The 24,733-nt window shown below is 41.9% G+C and overlaps 1 protein-coding gene across 1 annotated transcript in view; it reads right to left on the reverse strand.

Moving 5' to 3' along the window:
- Positions 1 to 24,733, reverse strand: part of LOC137437525 (transcriptional activator GLI3-like) — a 163,255-nt gene that overhangs the window by 66,671 nt on the left and 71,851 nt on the right. Inside the window, exons 4-5 of the mRNA XM_078766272.1 lie at positions 14,244 to 14,443; positions 3,348 to 3,500 (exon numbers count right to left, since the gene is read on the reverse strand). Coding sequence (XP_078622398.1) covers positions 3,348 to 3,500; positions 14,244 to 14,443 — 353 coding nt within the window. The remainder of the gene's footprint in view (positions 1 to 3,347; positions 3,501 to 14,243; positions 14,444 to 24,733) is intronic.

Below are 24,733 nucleotides of genomic sequence, written 5' to 3' on the forward strand. Positions count from 1 at the left end.
GGCCTTCAACCTCGATACGGTCAGCTAAGGTGGGTCAGCAGGGGCACATCCACATCCACATGCAGCAACTACACCTGGATGCGTACATACCCCCACCCCCACCCAGTGCGAACGCAGACTACAACAACAACACCTCCGCATCCAGAATCCACAGCACCAAACAAACATGGTGGAACACTCAAACACCCACCTTTATACCCTTCACCACTCACCAACAAAACACACCACATCATTCATACACACACATACACACCCATACACACACACACAATACCAACCAACCACCTACCCTTACAACATACACCACTCAACATACAAAAACACACACTCATGCAAAAATTCAGTCATGCAAAAACACACACCCTCACCAACTCACTCATATACCCAAAATAAGAAATAATAATAGTAACAAAAAAAAAAAAACACAGACAACCAACCTACACCATTCGACGTGCCTCCATAAACTTCCTCCATATCCAAAATGAGCCTTTCAAGGCAACCTGGGCCACATTGTCACACATCCTCCTTCTTTCTGTCCCACACACTCCCAGCTGAGCAAGAAATGCAGAAAAGGAATTGCCAATATACCCTCTACACCCCATCTCAAATGGCTGACAGGAAACTCGCCTCCCCCCCTTCTCCCGGCACTCTGCCTCCAGCTCACTGTACTTTCCTCTCTTCCTCTCGTGCACCTCCTCCATGTTCTCTTCCCAAGGTACCGACAATTCCCCTAAGATGACCTGTCTTGTTGCACCTGACCAAATGACAATGTCAGGCCGAGTTATTACTGTATATACATACAGTCACGTGAAAAAGTAAGTACACCCCATGTAAAGTTTTGACTTTTTCAACATATTTCAACATACAGCTATTTGATCTTCATTTCAACAATATTGATAGATAAAGGTGATATAATATAACAAATATCATGAAACATTTACATTTTGTAGTCCATTGTATAATTTAAATGAACATAAATGCAAATTTCGCATGTGGAAAAATTAAGTACACCCCGACATTTATCACTACTTAAAATACCTAAAATTAGAATCAGGTGCACCAGCTCAGGTGCAAATGATTAGAACATCGTCAGAGAAGATCTTGGAGGAACCTGTCTTATTTAAACCTCAGACATTTAGTTTGGTTTGCTCTTTGTTGTTGAAGTGTGCGGCGTCACCATGCCTAGATCAAAAGAGCTCTCTGAGGCCTTCAGAAAGAAGGTTATAGATGCCTACGAGCCTGGAAAGGGATTTAAAAAGATCTCCAAACAATTTGAAATCAATCATTCGACTGTCCGGAAGATCATCTACAAGTGGAGAAGATTCCAAACAACTGCCAACTTGTTCAGGCCAGGCCACCCCAGCAGGTTCAGCACGAGAGCAGACCGCAAGATGCTGAAAGAAGTCTCTAAGAACCCCAGAATGTCATCACGGGACCTACAGGTAGCTCTTGCCACTGTTGATGTCAAAGTGCACGAGGCTACCATTTGAAAGAGGCTGCACAAATTTGATCTACATGGGAGGTGTGGCAGGAGGAAACCTTTGCTGTCCAGAAAGAACATCAGGGCAAGACTAAAGTTTGCTCATGAACACCTAGGCAAAGACCAGCACTTCTGGAACAATGTGCTCTGGACATATGAGTCAACGGTAGAGCTATTTGGCCACAGTACCAGAACACATGTTTGGCGAAAACCAAAGACAGCATTTGACCACAAGAACCTGATACCAACTGTAAAGCATGGTGGTGGAAATATTATGGTTTGGGGCAGCTTTGCTACATCAGGGCCTGGGCAGCTCACCATCATAGAATCCACTATGAATTCTTCATTGTACCAGAGGGTGCTTGAGGATAATGTGAGGCCATCTGTCAGTAAGTTGAAGCTCAACCGACGGTGGACCTTGCAACAAGACAATGACCCAAAACATACCAGTAAATCCACCAAGAAATGGCTGAAAAGAAAGAAATGGAGGGTTATGGAATGGCCAAGTCAAAGCACGGATCTAAATCCCATTGAGATGTTGTGAGGGATTTGAAGCGAGCTGTGCATGCAAGAAACCCCTCAAACATCGCACAGCTGAAAGAATTCTGCATGGAGGAGTGGGCAAAAATTTCTCCCAGTCGATGTCAGAGACTGTTAGACAGTTATTAGAAACGCCTACTTGAGGTTGTTTCTGCCAAAGGGGGCAATACCACCTATTAGAGCCAAGGGTGTACTTACTTTTTCCACATGCAAAATTTGCATTTATGTTTATTTAAATTATACAATGGACTACAAAATGTAAATGTTTCATGATATTTGTTATATTATATCACCTTTATCTATCAATATTTTTGAAATGAAGATCAAATAGCTGTATGTTGAAATATGTTGAAAAAGTCAAAACTTTACCCCACCCTAACCAAATCAAAAAAATTCATCCTTCTGCAGAAATAAATACCAAATGTTAGTGTATATGCATTATGAGTTGGCAAGATATCCTCGGCATACTCTACCCTGACCTGTCTAGCCTGGGTTTGAATCGTGACTCAGCTATAAACTATCAAACATCCCTCGGATTGACGTAAGCTGGGTGTCCCGTATGCCAGCATTAGTTGGTGGACATTAAACATCCCACAATGTCTTTCGTCAAGAGTAGGGGAGTTATAAACACCACACCGAACAAGTTCCAAGGTCCTCGCCGAATGTGCAGAGGCACTCCATCAGTGGTACAGCCACGCCTCAGTGGTGATGCAACCAATCGGCTGAATTCAGAATTAAATCCCTGTCCAGCATGCATTGACTAATAAAAAACAATGATTTGCCATTTATAATCTGGATTTGATGCCAGACCTTGTTGCTGCCATAATTGTGGCCGAATGATGTTCTCACCAAAATGGGAAGCATTGGACTATTAGACACATTAGAAGTGATCAGATATCCATGAGATATCACTTTCAGGTGATGAGTGGAGGCAGAGATTAGTGAAGTTACAAATAAACATGTTTGACTCTTCAATTGTTTTTGAGGGAGAGAAGTACCATATTATTATGTTCCTGGGTGTGGAAACAACGGAAGTGAGATTGAGGGGCATTCATACTTCACCACCATCACATCATTTTCTGCTCTTCAATGCACCACGTTCTTTGTTATGAACATGGTTTTGGCAAGAATGGAACTCTTCACCACAATATTTCCCACTGGGATCCAGCAAAACCTTCCATAGACTAAATGTGTTGCGAGAGTGTACTTCCATGTATTTAACTTCCTACATAATAAATAATTTAGTTAACTGATACTTTGTAGATAATTTACTTAGTGAAGCATTTTTATTGCCCAACTGTAACATTTAAAAAGGCAAAGTTTGGACCTTCAACTGGATGCAGGAGATTGAGGGATGATGCTGGAACTGGCTTAGCTGCACCGAAAGGCAATGGGTGTAGCAATTCTGCACAGGGTGTGTGGTGAGCAGCAACCATGGCCAGATGCTGGTAATACTCATTTGGTGAAGCCGTAAATGTACCTGGAGCACAGATTCAAAATGCCATAAAAAAAGGAGTGCAGATTCAAAAGGTATTCGAGCACAACGCAAGTTTACATTGTATGCAGGTTCCAATTTTTTATTATTTTTTTAAATGAAAAAAAACCCCCATGTCGGGATGGCATCCCCAATAAAAGACAAACAAGGTAGGAATAACACCACAATATGACACGGCAATCTTTTTACAGATTGCCATCACGACATCCTTTGGCATTTTTTTGTCTCTATCCCGCAACAAATATAATACACAATTACACCAACCCCCACTACAAATCCACAACTACCACCCACATAAACGTCATCATACAATGTTTACCTCCACCGCCAAAGGGGGTCTCAAAAAGTTATGAACGGATTCGGACGAAACTTGGTGGAGAGATTGTGCATGTGACAAGGACAAATTGATTCGATTTTGGTAAAGATCTGGATCCGGATCGGGATACTACAATTTTAAAAGTTCCATTTCACAATTGAGACAACAACACAACAACAACATGCATTTTAAGGCTATTTTCCCTGCTAGAGCGGGGGTTAGCCTTGCGGTCCCCATGACAATCTTCTCCATCTTGCCCTATTTTCTGCATCTCCCCTTGTTAACCCCCTTGCCCGCATTTCTTCTTCCACCATCTTTAGCCAAGTCTTTCTCGGTCTTCCCCGTCCTCTACTTCCTTCCACATTCATTTCCATCACTCTTCTCAACCAGTCACTTTCATCCTTCCTCAACACATGACCAAACCATCTCAACCTGTTCCTCTTCACAGCATCCATCACAGGCTCTATTCCCATCATCTTTCACAATTCATCATTTGTCTTCCTCTCTCTCAACGATACTCCGCACATCCGTCGAACCATTCGCATTTCCACCCTTTCCAGCCTTCGTTGCTGCTCTACGTTCATGACCCATGTCTCGTTCCCATAAATCATAACACTTCTCACACATGCAGCATACACCTTTCCCTTCAGCTTCAACGACACTCCCGTCTAGCAACCGTTGCCGAGTCTGATCCACCTTCTCCATTCAGCATGTCTCCGAGGTAGCAAAATGGTACCATTTCACAATTGAGAAATATGGCCAAAACGATATACAATATATAGCACGATATCTGAAAACGTTGTGGACGGATTATGACAAAACTCGGTGGATGAGTTGGTTCGGTGACAAGAACAAGCTGAGTTGGTTTTAATTCAGATCCTGATCCAGGCAGATCTGACCTATCAGTGGGATACACAATGTAAACTGTTTAGCCTGGCAGAGATATGTGCTCTACCGAGTGTCGTTCTAGTTACTAATGCCACATAGTCACCCATGTCAAAAACGTTAAAATATATCATTATGACAATCCGTAAAAGGATTGTGGTGTCATTCCTACCTGGTTTAATTGTTTTTTGGATTCCCCATGTTCTTTTCCAATCCCATTTTTTTTCTTTTTTAAAGGTTTTTTTGTGACTCATTTATGTTTTTTTGGGGAGTTGGTGGGAGTACGAGAGAAGTAGCAGTGGATGTATTAATCGTATAGTATGGTAAATTGTGGTTCAATTATCATGTGGAAATGATGTGTTGAAGTACAGAACTTCAGTTAATGCGCATATTACATTGTAATTAAAATGTGCACGAAATAATATCAGTAATACAGATGAAACAGCAGGTCCAATATCAATAATACCGATGAAACTGCAGGCCTATGTGGATGCATCTAATATACTGTTGCATCACCATTGCATTCTATGAAACGAGGAGGGATATGACTTCGCAAGCGCATGTGCATTAAACATCTTTAGCACAATAACCAGCACAAGAGGCTGCCTTTTTTTTCTCCGAGTCAGCCCTATACTTGGCATGGGAGGCTGCGTTATTTATTTCATAATTTTGGATATAATCCTGTTTATCCTGGGCCCTTTTTTTTCGTAAATTGTGCATACCGCAGTCACCTTGCAATCAAAGGCAGACCTCACGGCAGAGTTTCCCAGTCTGTGCATGCATGCCTAAATGGTGTGCAATGGCTATACGAAAGACTGCTGATTGCTGAACAAGTTTAAATCATTTTAAAACGTTATGGTATGAGTGTAATATCCCAGAGACAATGTCGCTTCCTCACACTAGAATCATTGTAATCACTTCAGCCATTATTGTGCTAGCCTGCCGAGAGAAAGAAAAAGAAAGAAAGAAAGAAAGAAGTACATTTTGGCGCTTCAGCGATCTCCTGATTTGGTAACTTAGCGATGTATTCTGCCATCTTTATCAGCCCTGGTAGATGGAAGAACGCTCTAGAATAAAACGTATGGCTTTTAAAGGCATAATACTTTAATTTATAGCAGACGTTGTTACTCCACAGCTGACTGCATGTGTTACTCCATAGCAGACTTTGTTACTCCATAGCAGACTTTGTTACTCCATAGCAGACTTTGTTACTCCATAGCAGACTTTGTTACTCCATAGCAGACTTTGTTACTCCATAGCAGACTTTGTTACTCCATAGCAGACTTTGTTGCTCCATAGCAGACTTTGTTGCTCCATAGCAGACTTTGTTGCTCCATAGCAGACTTTGTTGCTCCATAGCAGACTTTGTTACTCCATAGCAGACTTTGTTACTCCATAGCACACTTTGTTACTCCATAGCACACTTTGTTACTCCATAGCACACTTTGTTACTCCATAGCACACTTTGTTACTCCATAGCACACTTTGTAACTCCATAGCACACTGTTACTCCATAGCACACTGTTACTCCATAGCACACTTTGTTACTCCATAGAACACTTTGTTACTCCATAGCAGACTTTGTTACTCCATAGCAGACTTTGTTACTCCATAGCAGACTTTGTTACTCCATAGCAGACTTTGTTACTCCATAGCAGACTTTGTTACTCCATAGCAGACTTTGTTACTCCATAGCAGACTTTGTTACTCCATAGCAGACTTTGTTACTCCATAGCAGACTTTGTTACTCCATAGCAGACTTTGTTACTCCATAGCAGACTTTGTTACTCCATGGCAGACTGTGTTACTCCATAGCAGACTGTGTTACTCCATAGCAGACTGTGTTACTCCATAGCAGACTGTGTTACTCCATCGCAGACTGTGTTACTCCATCGCAGACTGTGTTACTCCATCGCAGACTGTGTTACTCCATCGCAGACTGTGTTACTCCATCGCAGACTGTGTTACTCCATCGCAGACTGTGTTACTCCGTAGCAGACTTTGTTACTCCGTAGCAGACTGTGTTACTCTATAGCAGACTTTGTTACTCCATAGCAGACTTTGTTACTCCATGGCAGACTGTGTTACTCCATCGCAGACTGTGTTACTCCATCGCAGACTGTGTTACTCCATCGCAGACTGTGTTACTCCATCGCAGACTGTGTTACTCCGCAGCAGACTTTGTTACTCCGTAGCAGACTGTGTTACTCCATAGCAGACTTTGTTACTCCATAGCAGACTGTGTTCCTCCATCGCAGACTGTGTTACTCCATAGCAAACTTTGTTACTCTGTAGCACACTTTGTTGCTCCATAGCAGACTTTGTTACTCCATAGCAGACTTTGTTACTCCATAGCAGACTTTGTTACACCATAGCAGACTTTGTTACTCCATAGCAGACTTTGTTACTCTATAGCAGACTTTGTTACTCCATAGCAGACTGTGTTACTCCATAGCAGACTGTGTTACTCCATAGCAGACTGTGTTACTCAATCGCAGACTGTGTTACACAATCGCAGACTGTGTTACTCCATAGCAAACTTTGTTACTCTGAAGCACACTTTGTTGCTCCATAGCAGACTTTGTTACTCCATAGCAGACTTTGTTACTCCATAGCAGACTTTGTTACTCCATAGCAGACTTTGTTACTCCATAGCAGACTTTGTTACTCCATAGCAGACTTTGTTACTCCATAGCAGACTTTGTTACTCCATAGCAGACTTTGTTACTCCATAGCAGACTTTGTTACTCCGTAGCAGACTGTGTTACTCCACAGCAGACTGTGTTAATCCATAGCAGACTTTTTTTTTTACTCTACAGCACACTTTGTGTCATCGCCGTCGTCGTGTCATGTCGTCTGGTTGCTAATTACCCTGCGCTCGCGAAGCGAAAAGTGGGGTTAAGCATTCAGTTGTGTACGTGTGCCATGTGCCGTGTGCCCGTGTGCCCTCCGTGTGCCGTGTGCCGCAGTTGTCTGCATTTTAAAAATTCTTTTTCTCGGCAACCGTTGATCCGATTTACATGCAATTTTCACGATAGGAGCGCCTCCTCCTGTCGATTATTTTATTGATTATTATGACGTCACAGGTCACGTGGTACAGGCGCCATCTTGGAAAAGCTTCGCACCTCCAGATCTCTTAAACCACTCCATGGAAAAAATTGAGACCGAGCTCATTGTCAACTACTCCCCATGGAGAATAACATATGTTAATGATGATGTCATCGGTGCCTTCTTTCTGACGTCATAATTCGACAAATACAACACTTATCCATCCAATCATTATTTTAAAATTTTCAGCAACTGTTGGTCTGATGGACACAAAATTTTCACCATCGGAGCGCCTCCTCCTTTAGAATATTTTAATGATAATCATGACGTCATTGGTCATGTGGTACAGGCGCCATCTTGGAAAAATCAAAAAATGTTGCACCTCTACAGCTCCGAAACCGCTGCATGGAAAATATTGAAACATGGCTCATTGTAAAGAACTCCGTATGGGGAATAGGCGTTGTTAACAAAGACGTCATTGGTGGCAATATTAGAGAATATAAATTTATGATGAGTGTGGTGAGAAAAGCGGCGCCATTGTTATGACGTCGCTCGTACCCAGAGTATCCCGGGAAGTGATGGCAGTGACGGCACTTCCCCCAAACTCAGCGGCTGTGTTCAGTGTGTGTCTCATCAGTATGTCCGTGTGTGTGTGTGTGTGTGTGTGTGTGTGTGTGTGTGTGTGTGTGTGTGTGTGTGTGTCAGCTCCATTATGAGCCTTTGATCATGTATTAAAAGAAACCCGCCCGACTGTTGGCATTTCACTTATCTCCTGCTGTTCCCTTTATGTTGTGTCCTAATCTGTTCTGTGTCCTAGATCTTCTAAGAGCCGATATCATGTATATATAAAGTAAAACGTTTATAGTTTATACGGTGTGTTGGCTCTTAAAAGAGATATTTCTATTCCTTCTACTTAAAAAAATAACTGCAAAGAAAAATTAAATGAAGGAAAGTATAGGCTTCAACGTTTTGGGCAGCATGCTCTGCCAATCAACAGGAAGAAGTCACTTTTGTCTTCTGAAGGAAAAACAACGACTGTTGAAAATGTCCCTTAGTATATATATAAAGTTACATGATACTTACTCCATTATTGTACACACTGAAATAAACAAATGGTCCCTGTTTGTTTTTTGTTTTTTTTTTTGTTTTTTTTTTGTATACAAGATCGAGGCTCGTGAAAGAGCAAACTGGTTTTATGATGGTAATTCAAATACACAGAACATTCATTACTTTGCACCACTTGGAAACACAAGGAAATAAAGCTCGTAACCCTCAACCTGAGAACTCACCTCACCCAGCGATAGAAAGATCGGGGTTGTCGAGGAGAGGAAGGATTAAAAAAATATCCACACGTGTGTAGTCAGGGTTGTGGGGGTTGTGGGAAAGACGAAGGATAAAAAAAAAACATCCACACGTGTGTAGTCAGGGTTGTGGGAAAGACGAAGGATAAAAAAAAACATCCACACGTGTGTAGTCAGGGTTGTGAGGGAGACGCAGGATAATTTTTTTTAAAAAGCATCCACACGTGTGTAGTCAAGATTGTGGGAAAGACGAAGGATAAAAAAAAAACATCCACAAATGTGAAGTCGGCGTTGTGGGGGACAGTAAGGATTTTAAAAAAAACATCCGTACGTGTGGTCAGGGTTGTGGGAAAGAGGAAGGATTAAAAAAGAAAACATCCACACGTGTGTAGTCAGGGTTGTGAGGGAGACGTAGGATTAAAAATTTTTTTTAAAGCATCCACACGTATGTAGTCAAGATTGTGGGAAAGACGAAGGATAAAAAAAAAAAATCCACAAATGTGAAGTCGGCGTTGTGGGGGACAGTAAGGATTAAAAAAAAAACATCCGTACGTGTGTGGTCAGGGTTGTGGGAAAGAGGAAGGATTAAAAAAGAAAACATCCACAAATGTGTAGTCAGTTCTTCCAGATTTGAAGGGTGCTGCTGTTTTCAGATCTCCCCACAGATGTTCAATGGGATTTAGATCTGGACTCATTGCTGGCCCCATAGAACAGTCCCGCGTTTTGTCTTGAACCATTCCTGGGTGCTTTTTGAAGTGTGTTTCGGGGTCATTGTCCTGCTGCAGGACCCATGCCCTTTGACGGAGACCCAGCTTTCTGACAATGGGTTGAACATTGCGCTCCAAAATGCCTTGGTAATCTCCTGATTTGATGATTCCATGCACACATTCAAAGCACCCAGTGCCAGAGGCAGCAGAGCAACCCACTTTAGGGAAGGTGTTCTTTTCTTTGAAGGCTTCATTTTGTTTTCTGGAAACATAGAGATGATGTGCTTTACCAAAAAGCTCTAATTTGGTCTCATATATCCACAGGACATTATCCCAGAAGGATTTTGGCTTGTTCAGGTGTGTTTTGGAAAACTCCAGTTGGGCTTTCTTATGTCTCTCTCTCAGCAGTGGGGTCCTCTTGGGTCTCCTACCATAGAACCCCCTTTCATTGAGTTGGCGACGGATGGTGCGAGTTGAAACTGTCATTCCTTGTGTCTGACGGTCAGCTTGAATCTGTTTGGCAGTTGATCGAGGTGCTTTCTCCACCATTTGAACAATCCTTTGCTGCAATCTTCGATCAAGTTTTCTCATGCGGCCACGTCCAGGCAGGTTGGCAACAGTGCCATGGGCCTTAAACTTCCTGACAACATTGCATACGGTGGACACAGGAACATCAAGGTCTCTACAGATGGACTTGTACCCTTGAGATTGTCCATGCTTGGCTGCAATCTTGTGTCTGATCTCCTCCTACAATTCTCTGGTTTTCCTTTCTCCATGCCCATTGCGGAACACACAGTGACACAAAACAGCAGAATTACTACTTTTCTCTATTCAAACTGGTTGAATGAGTGATTTTTATATTGCAGGCACCTGCAACTCACCACAGGTGAGTTCAATTCCAAAGTAAAGGAGAATCACCTGCTTGAAATCTTTTCTAGCAACTTCTAAAATATGCCAATAATATTGTCCGGGCCATTTTAGGATTGTTGCGTGTAATAAGCTAAGATTTAGTAACTTTTCAAGCTTTTTTTGTTATTTAAGTTGTTCCACTGCAAACCAAAGAAATACAGATGTGGATACCAAAATATTTTTTAATTTCAACAATTCTCTGGAAGAAATGGTGCATTATTTGAAAAAAGTGCAAGGGTGCCAATATTTTTGGCCACGACAGTATCTGAATAGTGTTAGCTTTTAAACGTTTGGAGAGTTGCTAAATGGAGGATAAAGACATTTTCGTGAATAGTGATGAGATTAGGGATGTGGATCCACAACCACCTTCCAGAAACAAAGTGGTACATTAGGGTCTGAACGAGCACACTTTACAACAAGCTCACAAACAGATATCCTGTTCACAAACAGACAAACACACAGACAGGGGTGAAAACATAACCTCTGCCCACCTTAGGTGGCACAGGTTAAAAAAATAACGTGTCTGCAAAAGAGACAACATGACATCAGATCTCCGAAGAAGTAGAATAAATACAGTTGGTACTTGGATGGTAGAACCTAATGTAATGATGGATGTTGTTGGAGGTGGAGGTGAGATAATTGCTGAGTTGGTGTCTTGATCGACTTTGAACTTTTTGGTCATGGATTTGTTTCCCTGCATTTGAAATTCGAGTGAAAAACACTTTCCTGTGATGGTGCTGATGGGAGTGCTACATACCAGGGCACAAAGTCATTCAGATGGGGACACAAAGCTGGTTGTATCCTGCCTTTAGGTTGTGGACATTGAAGATCTCCCTATATGAATGAATGAATGATCGTTTTAAGGCTATTTTCCCCACTAGAGCGGGGGTTAGCCTTGCGGGCCCCATGACAATCATGGTTCCCTGTTTGAGGCAGTGTTTTTATGGCCGGATGCCCTTCCTGACGCCAACCCTTGGTCGCCTCTTACGATGGGCAGGGATACGGTGTACCTATTCTAAATCGGGGTACACACCGTGATCATTCATCCCAGTAAAGCTGGTACTCAATTTGCCGACCTCGGAAGGATGACAGGCTGAGTCAACCCCCCTGGCATTAATTCAGCGATCGACCGGGATTCGAACCCAGGACCCTAGGATCCCAAGCCGGCACCCTAACCGCTAAGCCAACACCAGGCTCCCTATATCATTCTAAAACTAGAGCGCATACTCCCACCGTGGGTCAGGTTGGAGCCCTATCTTCCAATGGTAAAAAATCCTTCAAAAAATTCCTGGATCCGGAATAATATCCTGAGCTTCACCAAAAAACTAATCAATTCTTCCTTATCCCAAGGGCAATCATCCCACCAACTTTCATCCAAATCCGTTCAGAACTTTTCCAGATATCTTGTTCACAAACACACGAACACACGAAGATACGAACACACATACACACACACACACACACACACGGACGGACACGATCGAATGCATTACTCCCTGGCGGGAGTAATAATAGGACAAAATTTTCCTGGTAAATTATCAGGCTAAAATGATAAGTTAAATATATGCAAGGTGATTATGAAAAGGGATGTGGATGTAAAGTTAGATAAGATATTGTTAATGGTAAGAATGACATTAATTCGAACATCCAAGAGAATAAATTGACAAACCAAGTTAAAGAGCTATAGATGAGAAGTCAAATAGTCTCTTACGTTGTCTACGACTCTACATTATCTCCTATCCCCTGTCCTATCCCCCATATCCTATCTCCTGTCCCACTATAGTATTGCTAACTGTAGTAATAAACATTTTTTACCATGCGTTCGAGAACATAACACATATGACATTTCAAGAACCAAACATTTTGTTGCAGGATATAAATCAACTTTTTACCTCCACCACAGAAGATGGATGCCGTTATGCATTCACCACTGTCTGTCTGTCTGTTTGTATGTGAGGAAGATATCTCAAAAAGTTGTGGACAGATTCGGACGAAACTTGGTGGACATGTTCAATGTGTGACGAAGAAGAATTGATTCGATTTTGGTGAAGATAAAGAGCCGAATCTCCCTCCTTGGTTGTCCCCACAAGAAAGTGGAAATAATTACCAGGGCTGTAAAAGTAGTGGTGGTGGTAGTAGTGGTGGTAGTAGTAGGGTAGTGGTAGTAGTAGTAGTAGTAGTAGTAGTAGTAGTAGTAGTAGTAGTAGTAGTAGTAGTAGTAGTAGTAGTAGTAGTAATAGTAGTAGTAGTAGTAGTATATCCCTGCTCCCTGCTAGTAGTATATGAAATAATTGCTCGATGTCCCTGCTCTCAAATGTTGTGTTTATGTGCTTCCCCTTCTCTCCCCATCTTGTCTACCGCTCCCCCTTTTATATACTTTATTTGTCTGTTTGATTTGTTTGTGTGATAAATGTTAGCTCTTTCACGAGCCTCGATTCGGTATACAAAAAACAAACAAAAAAAAAGTACTGTAGTCGTAGTAAACTCCTAACTTGTTCATACAGAATATCAGATATGTTTAAAACAAGTGGCCGGGCAACTATAAATTGGGTAACATTAAATTAAACAAAAACGTCAGTCTGACAATATGAAAAACTTCAATAATTTTGAACAATTGTTCATTCTTTTCTTGGTTTATCACATGTATTCAGCTTGGAGTTTTAACTCAAGCAATGTATTTGTACCCAAAGGAGAGCACAGTATATTTGTCTGGGAGGGGGTAGGAGGAGGGGGCGATAACACTACTTTTGCGAAATATTAGAAATTTATATGAGCTTTGAATATGCTCGATGTGAAAGAATTGAAAGACAATATAATGATTATTACGGCCATTCAGCAAAAACTAGAACAATGCGACGGTGTCTCCAATATGCCTCGACATAGTCCGACAATGGGTAGATGCCATCGTTCACTGTCCTAAAAATAAACAAGTTTGATTTAAATCCCTTCAGCTGTTTTCAAGTATCACATTTTCACCAGTCATGATAGGTTTCACATCGATCGGTGAAGCAGTTTCAGAGAAGGGATTTTTTTTTTAATTTCGGCTTTCAAGCTAATATGGCTGCTACATCATGTGACATATGATGTCATATATTTAATATTTCAATACAAATGGGTCATAGATCATGTACATGCAATTTGTTCCCCATTGGGAGTACTCGACAATGTGTCACGTTTCAATTTTTTCCATTCAGCGGTTTCCGAGAAATAAATTTTTAATTATTTGCATTTAATCAAAGATGGCTGCCATACCACGTGACCTTTGACGTCACAATTATCATAAAAACATTCTGCATGGGTATTACTCCGACTCTGAAAGTTTTGTCTAAATCGGACATGTGGTTGCTGAGGAAAACAAGGTTTAGCCCGCACGGACAGACGGACGGAAGGAAGGACGGACGGACAACCCGGAAACATAATGCCTCCGGCCACCTTTGGGGGCGGAGGCATAAAAATATTTTCCATTTTGTAAAGACAATGAAGTTTAACTCGCAAAATGTGATTCAGATGGAGACAACCACCACTGAGTAAGTCACTGCAATGATAATAACATATGACCCACCTTCGGGAGGACTGAAGGCTTGAACGGCTGGAAATGGAGACAGCATGGGATAGTGAAAGTAATGCTCCAAATAGGGGTTTAGCAGTGGCTGCGTCGGAGCCAATGCAGCCATTTCCAGGGGCACGTTGGCACAGTGTGGGGTGAGACGGATCACAGAGATGTCAGGAAAGGATGAAGTGCCAATCAGCATATGCTGTCTGCTGCGGAGAGGATTTAGAGAAAACACAAAACACATACAAAACATTGTTTGTTTTTATCTACCGGTGTTGGAGAAAGATAAAGAATCACTTCCTTCAGCAGCAATTCCTCACAACCTCCTCAATCTCAAACACTCGCAGTATTAAAGCCTCTGAAATATTGGAAATTGCAATATTATTATTTATCCAAAGGGCTGGTAGGATAGTTTAGCAGTATGCACACTCGCCTCTGAGATGTCCAGCTTGGGTTTGAATCTCCACCCAACTATAAACTGTTATCCTAGTGTTATGCATGGAGGGAGGAGAGGCATAAATGTGTGTGTGCCATCTTGAGGATGGACGTTAAACTGGAGGACCCATCAGCCAGCATGGGTTATATTGGTGGATGATAAAGATCCCATGCTTGTCCTTCGCAAAGAGTACGCAAGTTATTGCAGGCACCCTGGCCGATTCCAAATTCCTGTACCTTCAGTCAAAGGTCAAGCCTGATCAGCTGGATCGCAACAGGTTTGAGGCAAAAACTATGGCAGACACCCCAAGGTTGGACTAAATGGTGCTGTTGTAGGAGTAGTAATAGTAGTAGTGGCCCCATTGATCACTTTCACATTTGTAAAATTGGCAGGAAGCACAATAACCAATACAGTAGTTGGAAAACAGAAATAATTTTGACTTACTCACATGGTTATTGTGAAATCCATGATAGAAATATTTGTCAGTTAAAGAAACGATTTGACACATTGGATGCTGGTTTATAACAATTCTGCTGGAATAGCTGCTCTGAACCTCGGACAAAAGACCTTATTGTTCATTTCCCAGGGGTATTATCGACTGAGATCGGCACGGTGGGGTGGCTTCAACACAGCAACCTTTTGCAGCTACTCCCCAACACCGGCCTGTTTTGACATCTGCAAACTTTGAGCTTCTGTGGGAGAAATTATAAGCAGAATAATTATTCTACTATGTTTTCTTGTGGGAAAAGAGGAGATGATGTTTTTTTTCGTGAAGATTAGGTGAGCTATCGCCAGCATCTTCTTTAAATTTATGTCTCACATATGTTGGGCTCGCGGTGTTGGGCTCGTTGGGCTCGTTTAACCCTGGTGTTGGGCTAGCGGCTAGGGTGCCGGCTTAGGATCCTAGGATCCTGGGTTCGAATCCCGGTCGATCGCTGAATTAACGCCAGGGGGGTTGACTCAGCCTGTCATCCTTCCGAGGTCGGGCTAATTGAGTACCAGTTCACTGGTAATTCCCTGCTTGTCGTTAAAGGCGGCAAAAAGGGTTGGCGTCAGGAAGGGCATCCGGCCGTAAAACATTGCTTCAAAAAGGGGACCGAAAAACAACAACAACCACGGTTCCCGAAAAAGGCCAACCCCCGCTTTGCGGGGAAAAATGGCCTCTAAAGGTGGTTATTTTTTTTATTATTATATAATCATTTCTCAGGATGGGGAAAAGTGTAACTCCTACAGAAGCAATGCCAGACCACCTCTTGCTTGGTTCCTTACGAACCAAGACAATGGTAAATCAATTTGGTGTAGTTGTCATGTAATTATATTTCTTTATGAATAAAGTGATCTCGTTACCTCCGCCACCAAAGGTGGATGGACGTTATGTTTTCACCCCTGTCTGTCCGTTTGCGAACAAGATATCTCAAAAGGTTGTGGACGGATTCGGACGAAATTTGGCAGAGATGTCGCGGATGTGACAACGACGAAATTATTAGATTTTGGTGAAGATCTGGATTCGGATCCGGCTACTGGAATTTTTAAGTGATTCTTCACCATTGGGAGATGGGGCCAAAAACGAAACATAGCACGATATCTCTAAAAAGTTATGGATGCATTTGGACGAAACTTGTTGGATAGGTTGTGTGTGTTACAACGAAGAATTGATTCAATTTTGGTGAAGATCTGGATCCGGATCCAGCTAGTATAATTTTTTAAGTGATTCTTCACTATTGAGTGATATGGCCAAAATGATATATGGCAGGATATCTCAAACAATTGTGGACGGATTTGGATGAAATTTGGTGGAGAGGTTGTGTGTGTGAAAAGCACTTATCGTTTCGATTTTGTGGAAAGATATGAATATGGATTCGGCTACAAGAGTTATTTAATTTTTAAGTGATTCTTCACCATTGAGAGATCGGGTGAAAAGCGATAAATAACATGATATTTAAAAAAGTTATGGACAAGTTATGAATAAACTTGGTGGACGAGTTGGTTAGGTGACAAGAACAAGCCGATTAGATTTTGTTTCAGGTCCGAATCCAGATCCGGCCTATCAGTGGAATACAAAAGTAAACTGTTCACCAGGCAGAGGTATGATCTCTACTCTCTACTGCCGTTCTAGTTATATATATATATATATATATATATATATATATATATATAGTATCTGTAATCTGGTTTTCCAACCTCATGAGCGAACATCATGACGTCATCGCCGCAGGTGCAGCAGCAGCTGTATGGGACACCTTGCTGGCGGTTCTCCACTGATGATATGAAGGTCGCATAGTGACTGATATATATATATATATATATATATATACAGTGGAACCTTGACTTACGAGTTTAATTCGTTCTGTGACCAAGCTCGTAACTCAATTTGCTCGTTTCTCAAATTAAATTTCCCCATTAAAATGCATTGAAATGCTATTAATCCGTTCCAGCCCGCCAAAAACCACACCAATTTTTTTTTAAATATACAGTATATATAAAAATATCTCGCGCTTTATATTTCACCTGTATGCAGCATACAAGTTGGCAGGATGGCCTGGACTGGAGGTACGCACACTTGACTCTAAACTGTCCATAAACTGTCCAGCCTGGGTTTGAATCCCGACCCAGCTATAACCTGTCATGGGTGAATCACAGGCAGGGTGATTCATCAATGTGTGTACCGCTAAACTGGGCGCCCCGTTTGCGTCCCATTAGTTGTTGGATGTTAAGGATCTCACCGTGTTTTCCACAAAGAGAAGGCGAGCTATCGCCGGCACTCTGAACAAGTTGTGGCCTGGCATGCTCTTCTCCTCTGCCGTTATATACGTCCTCCTCGGCATCTTTTTCCAGAAGAGCCCTGTCTCGTCACAGTTGAAGATTTGCTGGGGGATGTATCGTTCGGCTTCTATCAGTTCGGCAAAAGTTATAATAAAATCTTCAGCTGCCTTCACATCCGCCTCACCAAGTCGACAACACGCACACCTCGCTCATGTTTTTCGACGATTGCGTGTTTTATATCCAAGCACATTATCCTCTTCTTCTTCTCAGTTATAGTAAAATCTTCAGCTGCCTTCACATCCGCCTCACCAAGTCGACAACACGCACACCTCGCTCATGTTTTTCGACGATTGCGTGTTTTATATCCAAGCACATCATCCTCTCTTCCCTTGGCACTCAATTTCTTAGGACCCATGGTTAAAACTAAGAAATTTTCCAAAATAACCAAAATGCGAAAACAAAGCAGCAGCGATATACGGCAGAGATACTTGCACGGCAAGATAACCACGTGACCGGAACCCACCTGGTGGCGGGTGGCGAAAGCTCGTAACTCAAATCTCGGCTCGCATCTCAAAGCAATAAACCGCCCGAGCGACGGCTCGTATCTCGGAAAACTCGTAAGTTGGTGCACTCTTAAGTCAAGGTTCCACTGTATATATATGTATGTATGTATGTATGTATGTATGTATGTATGTATGTATGTATGTATGTATGTATGTATGTATGTATGTATGTATATATATATATATATATATATATATATATATATATATATATCAGTCACTATGCGACCTTCATATCATCAGTGGAGAACCGCCAGCAAGGTGTCCCATACAGCTGCTGCTGCACCTTTCTGGGAGCGATAAGCACCGCCTGCCACACGGTAACGTTATCTCTGGTATCCACTCATCATATGGAGTCGACCTGGTTGCGGTTGGGAGTTACTAATAATGGTATCTGTAATCTGGTTCTCCAACCTAATGAGCGGACAACATGACGTCATCGCCATGCATGTCCGCATTGCCTGCAAAGCTCCAGAGGAACCATCTAGCAGTGCGTCATTAAGGATTATAAATCCAGATACTGTCACAAGTGCATGCAAAACTCACAGTTACCGACCTGGTTTCGCCCTTGTTGAGGCTTCATCAGGGCAACGCAGTGAGGCTTCCATACACTTGTAACTCTGTGAACCTTTCGGTTTTTATATCAGTCACTATGCGACCTTCATATCATCAGTGGAGAACCGCCAGCAAGGTGTCCCATATATATAGTACTTTAACATATCTGATTTAAACTCAATCTCCCTATATTTTTAGTCCAAACAGCATTACTCCAATCACAAATTAATACTTTTACGTTTGTGGGGGTGAACGAAGAAATACCTTAGTCAAGATAAAATCGTGTAGATTAGCATGCTCCATATGCCGCAAAGCCATCTCGATGTATCTAAGAGGTGTCAAATGTCCGGGTAAGTGTTTCGGTGTCTCCACACGGAGGAGTGGAGTTGTGCTATCTCGGTAGGGTCTGTAAGATTAAATCCCCTATGTGTAAATGCCTCTTGCAATTTTTCCTAAAGTTCTGATAAAACTTAGCCTGCCATATAATGGACTCATTCCCTCACCGCACTGCCAGGGCTAACCAACACCCAGCACATTAGCCAATCGTGCCAGTCAATCCCCGCCTCACAACCAACAACGTCATCTGAACATTCCTGAATGACGACAAGACTCCCCCCCCCCCCCCACCCCCTCAGATGACTTGTAACGAGGAGGCCACACACTGGCCTTCGTGATTGGTGGAGGCGCAATGGGATGATTGAGGAGCGCTCGATGATTGTACAGAGTGTGACGTCATCGTGGAACATTCGAGAGCTGGAGGAAGAGAACACGCTCTCGCCATCTTGGTCGCTCTTGTCCCAGGTTTGGTTGTGGGTGGTCGCAGTCTTCTTTTCTGGTCCTGGTCTTGATCGCAGCGGACATTTGGTTGTTTTGCGTGGGAAGAAGACAGACGCTCTTCTGCGTGCACCGGGGAGACCATCGGATAGGTATTAGCAAAGAAACATCCTGCCTGCTTGCCTCACGCCAGCGGCTGGCTGTGGGCATGATTCTGCGCCATCTTGTGCATTTCGCGCGCGGTGGTTCGAGGCGACGACCAGCAAGCCTTACCAGCCATATGGGGGCGCAAAGCTGAGTGCCGGCCGATTACCAAAACATTATTTATTTTCTTTCATTATCTTTTCCCCTTGTGTATACACGAGTCTGAGTGGAGACGTCTCAATTAGGAATTTTAGTTTTTACCTCACCTTTCATTGTTATTTGCATTTATTTTCACTAGGGCGTGCCCGTACGTGGGTACAAAAAAACATGCGTGCAAACAACAACAACAAAAAAAAACTTTGAAACCACGTGGCAGTAACGACCACAGAACCCCCCCCTCTATTTACATGAAATGGTTTGGTCCATTCGCAAAGCCAAAGCGAACGGCTTGCGAGTACGGTAGAACCCCCCCCCCCCCCCTCTATTTACATGAAATGGTTTGGTCCATTCGCAAAGCCAAAGCGAACGGCTTGCAAGTACGGTGACCATACCTTGGGAACCACTTGTCCGATTAATTTCAAACCTTGAAAAGGCACATCCTCGGGTCCCCAGCAATATACCTGGCAAGTTTCAAGTATATCGGACCCGTGGTTGTCGAGAAACAGCGGTCACAGACAAACACACACACACACACACAGACACACACACATACACACAGAGATTACTGGAATTATAGATAGATTAAATCATGATTTGTAGAATTTTACTTTTCTTGTATTGTGGATTTTGCTGTCCCGTCTTTGTATTTGTGGGTTCGGATAACCCCTGCGTGGGTTCCTGGGAGATATATATATATATATATATATATATATATATATATATATATATATATATATATATATATATATATATATATATATATACACACATTTTTATAAACAGGAATCAAATTCCTTCGAGGGGCTCAGTGTGAAAACATTCTGACTCAATACAGGGCTCGAACCACGGACCTCCATTGATTAATGTGTCAACAGCCCACTGCGCTATTGAGCCAGCCATAATCTCCTCATATAAAACATACATATACATATAATTATATATATATATATATATATATACAGACTTGGCATTTAATATGGAATTTTTTTTTTTTCTTGACGGGTTTACTTTCTGAACTGAGTATATCAATCTGGTGAGTTTATTTTACCCTTCGGTGATGTCTTTGTTGAAAGAACCATGTCACTGATTGTCTTTCGCAGCAAGAAGTCAATAACAGGATTATATCACAGGTGGCGTGACAAAATGTAAGGACAGGTACATTTGACGATTGGCTTCACAATCGGGTATATAAGGGTTGTTGCGTTCTGTATTAGTGGAAAACAACTGCTGCACGTCTACAAAAGTTATTGCCGCTTCCTCTGGAGATGGTCCGTCAACTTGACAATGCTGTTTGTCATGGAGTGGTGGCTTTACGAAATTCTGGCATGAAACAGTGTGCTATTGCTCGGCAGTGTGGCATCACTCAAGGTCAGGTGTCAAAGATCCTGAAACGAAATGCTCAGAGGGGTGTCCCTACTCCAATACCGAGGCCTGGACGTCCACACAGAACCACATGGAGAGATGACCGCCAGCTGCACCGGTTAGTCTGAAATGGCCGTACCAAGTCAGCTAATCGGCTTAGGGCTGAGTGGTAGCAACTGACAAATGTGCCTGTATCCAGAAGGCTAGTCAACCAACGACTGGTTCAAGCAGGCTATCGTGCCAGGCATCCCCTGAGAAAGCCACGCCTGACCAGACAACACAGCCAGCGCCGATTGCAGTGGGCCAGAGAGCACCGTCAATGGCAGCCAGGACACTGGAATCACGTGACCTTCAGGGACGAGTCTAGATTTCTGGTCTATCATCAAGATGGCCGCGTCCGAGTGCGCAGACAAGTGCATGAAGCCCACAACGAAGATTGTATAGTGCCAAGAGTCCAAGTTGGAGGTGGTGGGATGACTGTTTGGGCTGCTTTTCATGCAGGGGGCAAAACTGACCTGGATGTTCTGAATGGAAACCTGAACCAGTTCAAGTACAGGGTCATTCTGGAAGAAACATTGCTTCCATTTGCTCGTGCAGCCTTTCGAGGAAACTTTGTCTTCCAAGATGACAATCCACGGCCTCATCGTGCTCGCATGATCCAACACTTTCTTGCTGACCGTGGTGTAGAGCATATGGAGTGGCCTGGCATGTCCCCGGATATGAATCCGATAGAGCACTTGTGGGCAGAATGAATGCGTCAAATCGACAACTTGGACCAGCAGCCGACCTCTGTGCGTGAATTGCAGCAGACTATTGTCACTGCATGGCAAGCGATTCCTGTCCAAACCTTGGCAAATTTCGTGAACAGCATGCCTCAACGTGTACGTGTTCTCCTGAATGCTCGTGGGGGTTACAGGAAGTACTGAACTGTAATTTTACTGTCCGTAATCCCAGTCATAATTTAGCTTTTGTTTTTGTTGAAAAATTTTTTGGCTAATGTGCAAAATAAAGAGATACTTCTGGAAAACTTACAGAAGTTTATCACAGTACTGTCCGTGAATTGAGTTCGATATCAGTTTACATCACTTTCAAGGATCAATTTATTTGCTTCGAAATGTCAAATGTGGTTTTTGTTTCTTTTAAAGGCGACATGAACAAAATCTAGAATAATTTCAACATAATTCCAATGAACTTTTGGTTCTAAGTCATCTTGAAAAGTAAGTTCACCCCCACAAAAAAATATTCCATATTAAATGCCAAGTCTGTATATATATACATAAATTTATATATATATGTATATCTATATATATGATATACATATATAGGCAAGGGGGTTAACAAGGGGAGATGCAGAAAATAGGGCAAAATGGAGAAGATTGTCATGGGGACCGCAAGGCTAACCCCCGCTCTTGCAGGGAAAATCGCCTTAAAATGCCTGTTGTTGTTTGTATATATATATATATATATATATATATATATATGTATATATATATATATATATATATATATATATATATATATATATATATATATATATATATACATGCAGATATATATATATATATATATATATATATATAATTATATATATATATATATATATATATATATATATATATATATATATATATATATATATATATATATATATAAATTATATATATATACTGTATATTAATATATATATATATATAATATATATATATATATATATATATATATATATATATATATACAGTGGAACCTTGACTTACGAGTTTAATTCGTTCTGTGACCGAGCTCGTAACTCAAATTGCTCGTTTCTCAAATCAAATTTCCCCATTAAAATGCATTGAAATGCTATTAATCCGTTCCAGCCCGCTAAAAACCACACCAATTTTTTTTTAAATATACAGTATATATAAAAATATCTCGCGCTTTATATTTCACCTGTATGCAGCATACAAGTTGGCAGGATGGCCTGGACTGGAGGTATGCACACTTGACTCTAAAGTCTAAACTGTCCAGCCTGGGTTTGAATCCCGACCCAGCTATAACCTGTCATGGGTGAATCACAGGCAGGGTGATTCATCAATGTGTGTACCGCTAAACTGGGCGCCCCGTTTGCGTCCCATTAGTTGTTGGATGTTAAGGATCTCACCGTGTTTTCCACAAAGAGAAGGCGAGCTATCGCCGGCACTCTGAACAAGTTGTGGCCTGGCATGCTCTTCTCCTCTGCCGTTATATACGTCCTCCTCGGCATCTTTTTCCAGAAGAGCCCTGTCTCGTCACAGTTGAAGATTTGCTGGGGGATGTATCGTTCGGCTTCTATCAGTTCGGCAAAAGTTATAATAAAATCTTCAGCTGCCTTCACATCCGCCTCACCAAGTCGACAACACGCACACCTCGCTCATGTTGTTCGACGATTGCGTGTTTTATAGCCAAGCTCATCATCCTCTTCTTCTTCTCAGCACTGCACTTGGCACTCACTTTCTTAGGCCCCATGGTTAAAACTAAGAAATTTTCCAAAATAACCAAAATGCGAAAACAAAAATGCAGCGATATACGGCAGAGATACTGTACTTGCACGGCAAGATAACCACGTGACCGGAACCCACCTGGTGGCGGCTGGCGTAAACTCAAAATAACCAACATGCGAAAACAAAAATGCAGCGATATACGGCAGAGATACTGTACTTGCACGGCAAGATAACCACGTGACCGGAACCCACCTGGTGGCGGCTGGCGTAAACTCAAAATAACCAACATGCGAAAACAAAAATGCAGTGATATACGGCAGAGATACTGTACTTGCACGGCAAGATAACCACGTGACCGGGTGGCGAAAGCTCGTAACTCAGATCTCGGCTCGCATCTCAAAGCAATAAACCGCCCGAGCGACGGCTCGTATCTCGAAAAACTCGTAAGTTGGGGCACTCGTAAGTCAAGGTTCCACTGTATATATATTGACTTGGGTCAATGGGTATATATGTATTGTGGATTTTGGTAATCTGTGCAGTGTATATCTGTGCAGTGTCTGTCTTGTCACTGAACAACTACCTCAAACTTTTGTGAAATCGTACCAAACTTCTGGTATGCACCTATCTCTACAGTGTGTATGTCCAAGGCGTATTTGTTTTGAAATTTCCTGAAAAAAAAATAATGTTTTTTTGGAAATTTGTTTTGAAAAAAAAAATTTTCAATTTAAATCTTCAACTTCAATTGTTTATAAAATGTAATATCACGTATATTACAAATACATTTGTGCAAAATAATTGTTTGTATTATGATTGGTGTAAATCATGACAAAACAGCAACTCAGGTACAGTCATTATCCTCAGCTAAAACAAGCTCGTTCTTCTGTAATGATGCGTGGTGAGGCGAGCGTAGTGAGCCGAGCCAAGCTAGTGTGTGTATATGTTTATATATATACTCATATGTATACATATATACTCATATATGTATATATATATATATATATATGTGTATATGTATATGTATATGTATATATATATATAGTCACGTGAAAAAGTAAGTACACCCTGTTGTGGAAAACCAATCAGGTCCACACAACTTTAGTCCAACTTGTGGTTTAATTCCATTTAGATCATGACATCATCCTGTAATGCAGGAAATGCAATAAGTATACGATGTGGCATCACATGGGACCATTCATAACATTCAATGCAAGCAAGCTGAATATTCTATGCTGGCGTACCGTTAGCGAGTCTACCAGATGTAACGTGTCACAGGAGAAGTCCTCG

The sequence above is a fragment of the Myxine glutinosa genome, chromosome 12 (assembly GCF_964187855.1).
Source record: "Myxine glutinosa chromosome 12, kmMyxGlut1.1, whole genome shotgun sequence".
Taxonomy (NCBI): Eukaryota; Metazoa; Chordata; class Myxini; order Myxiniformes; family Myxinidae; genus Myxine; species Myxine glutinosa.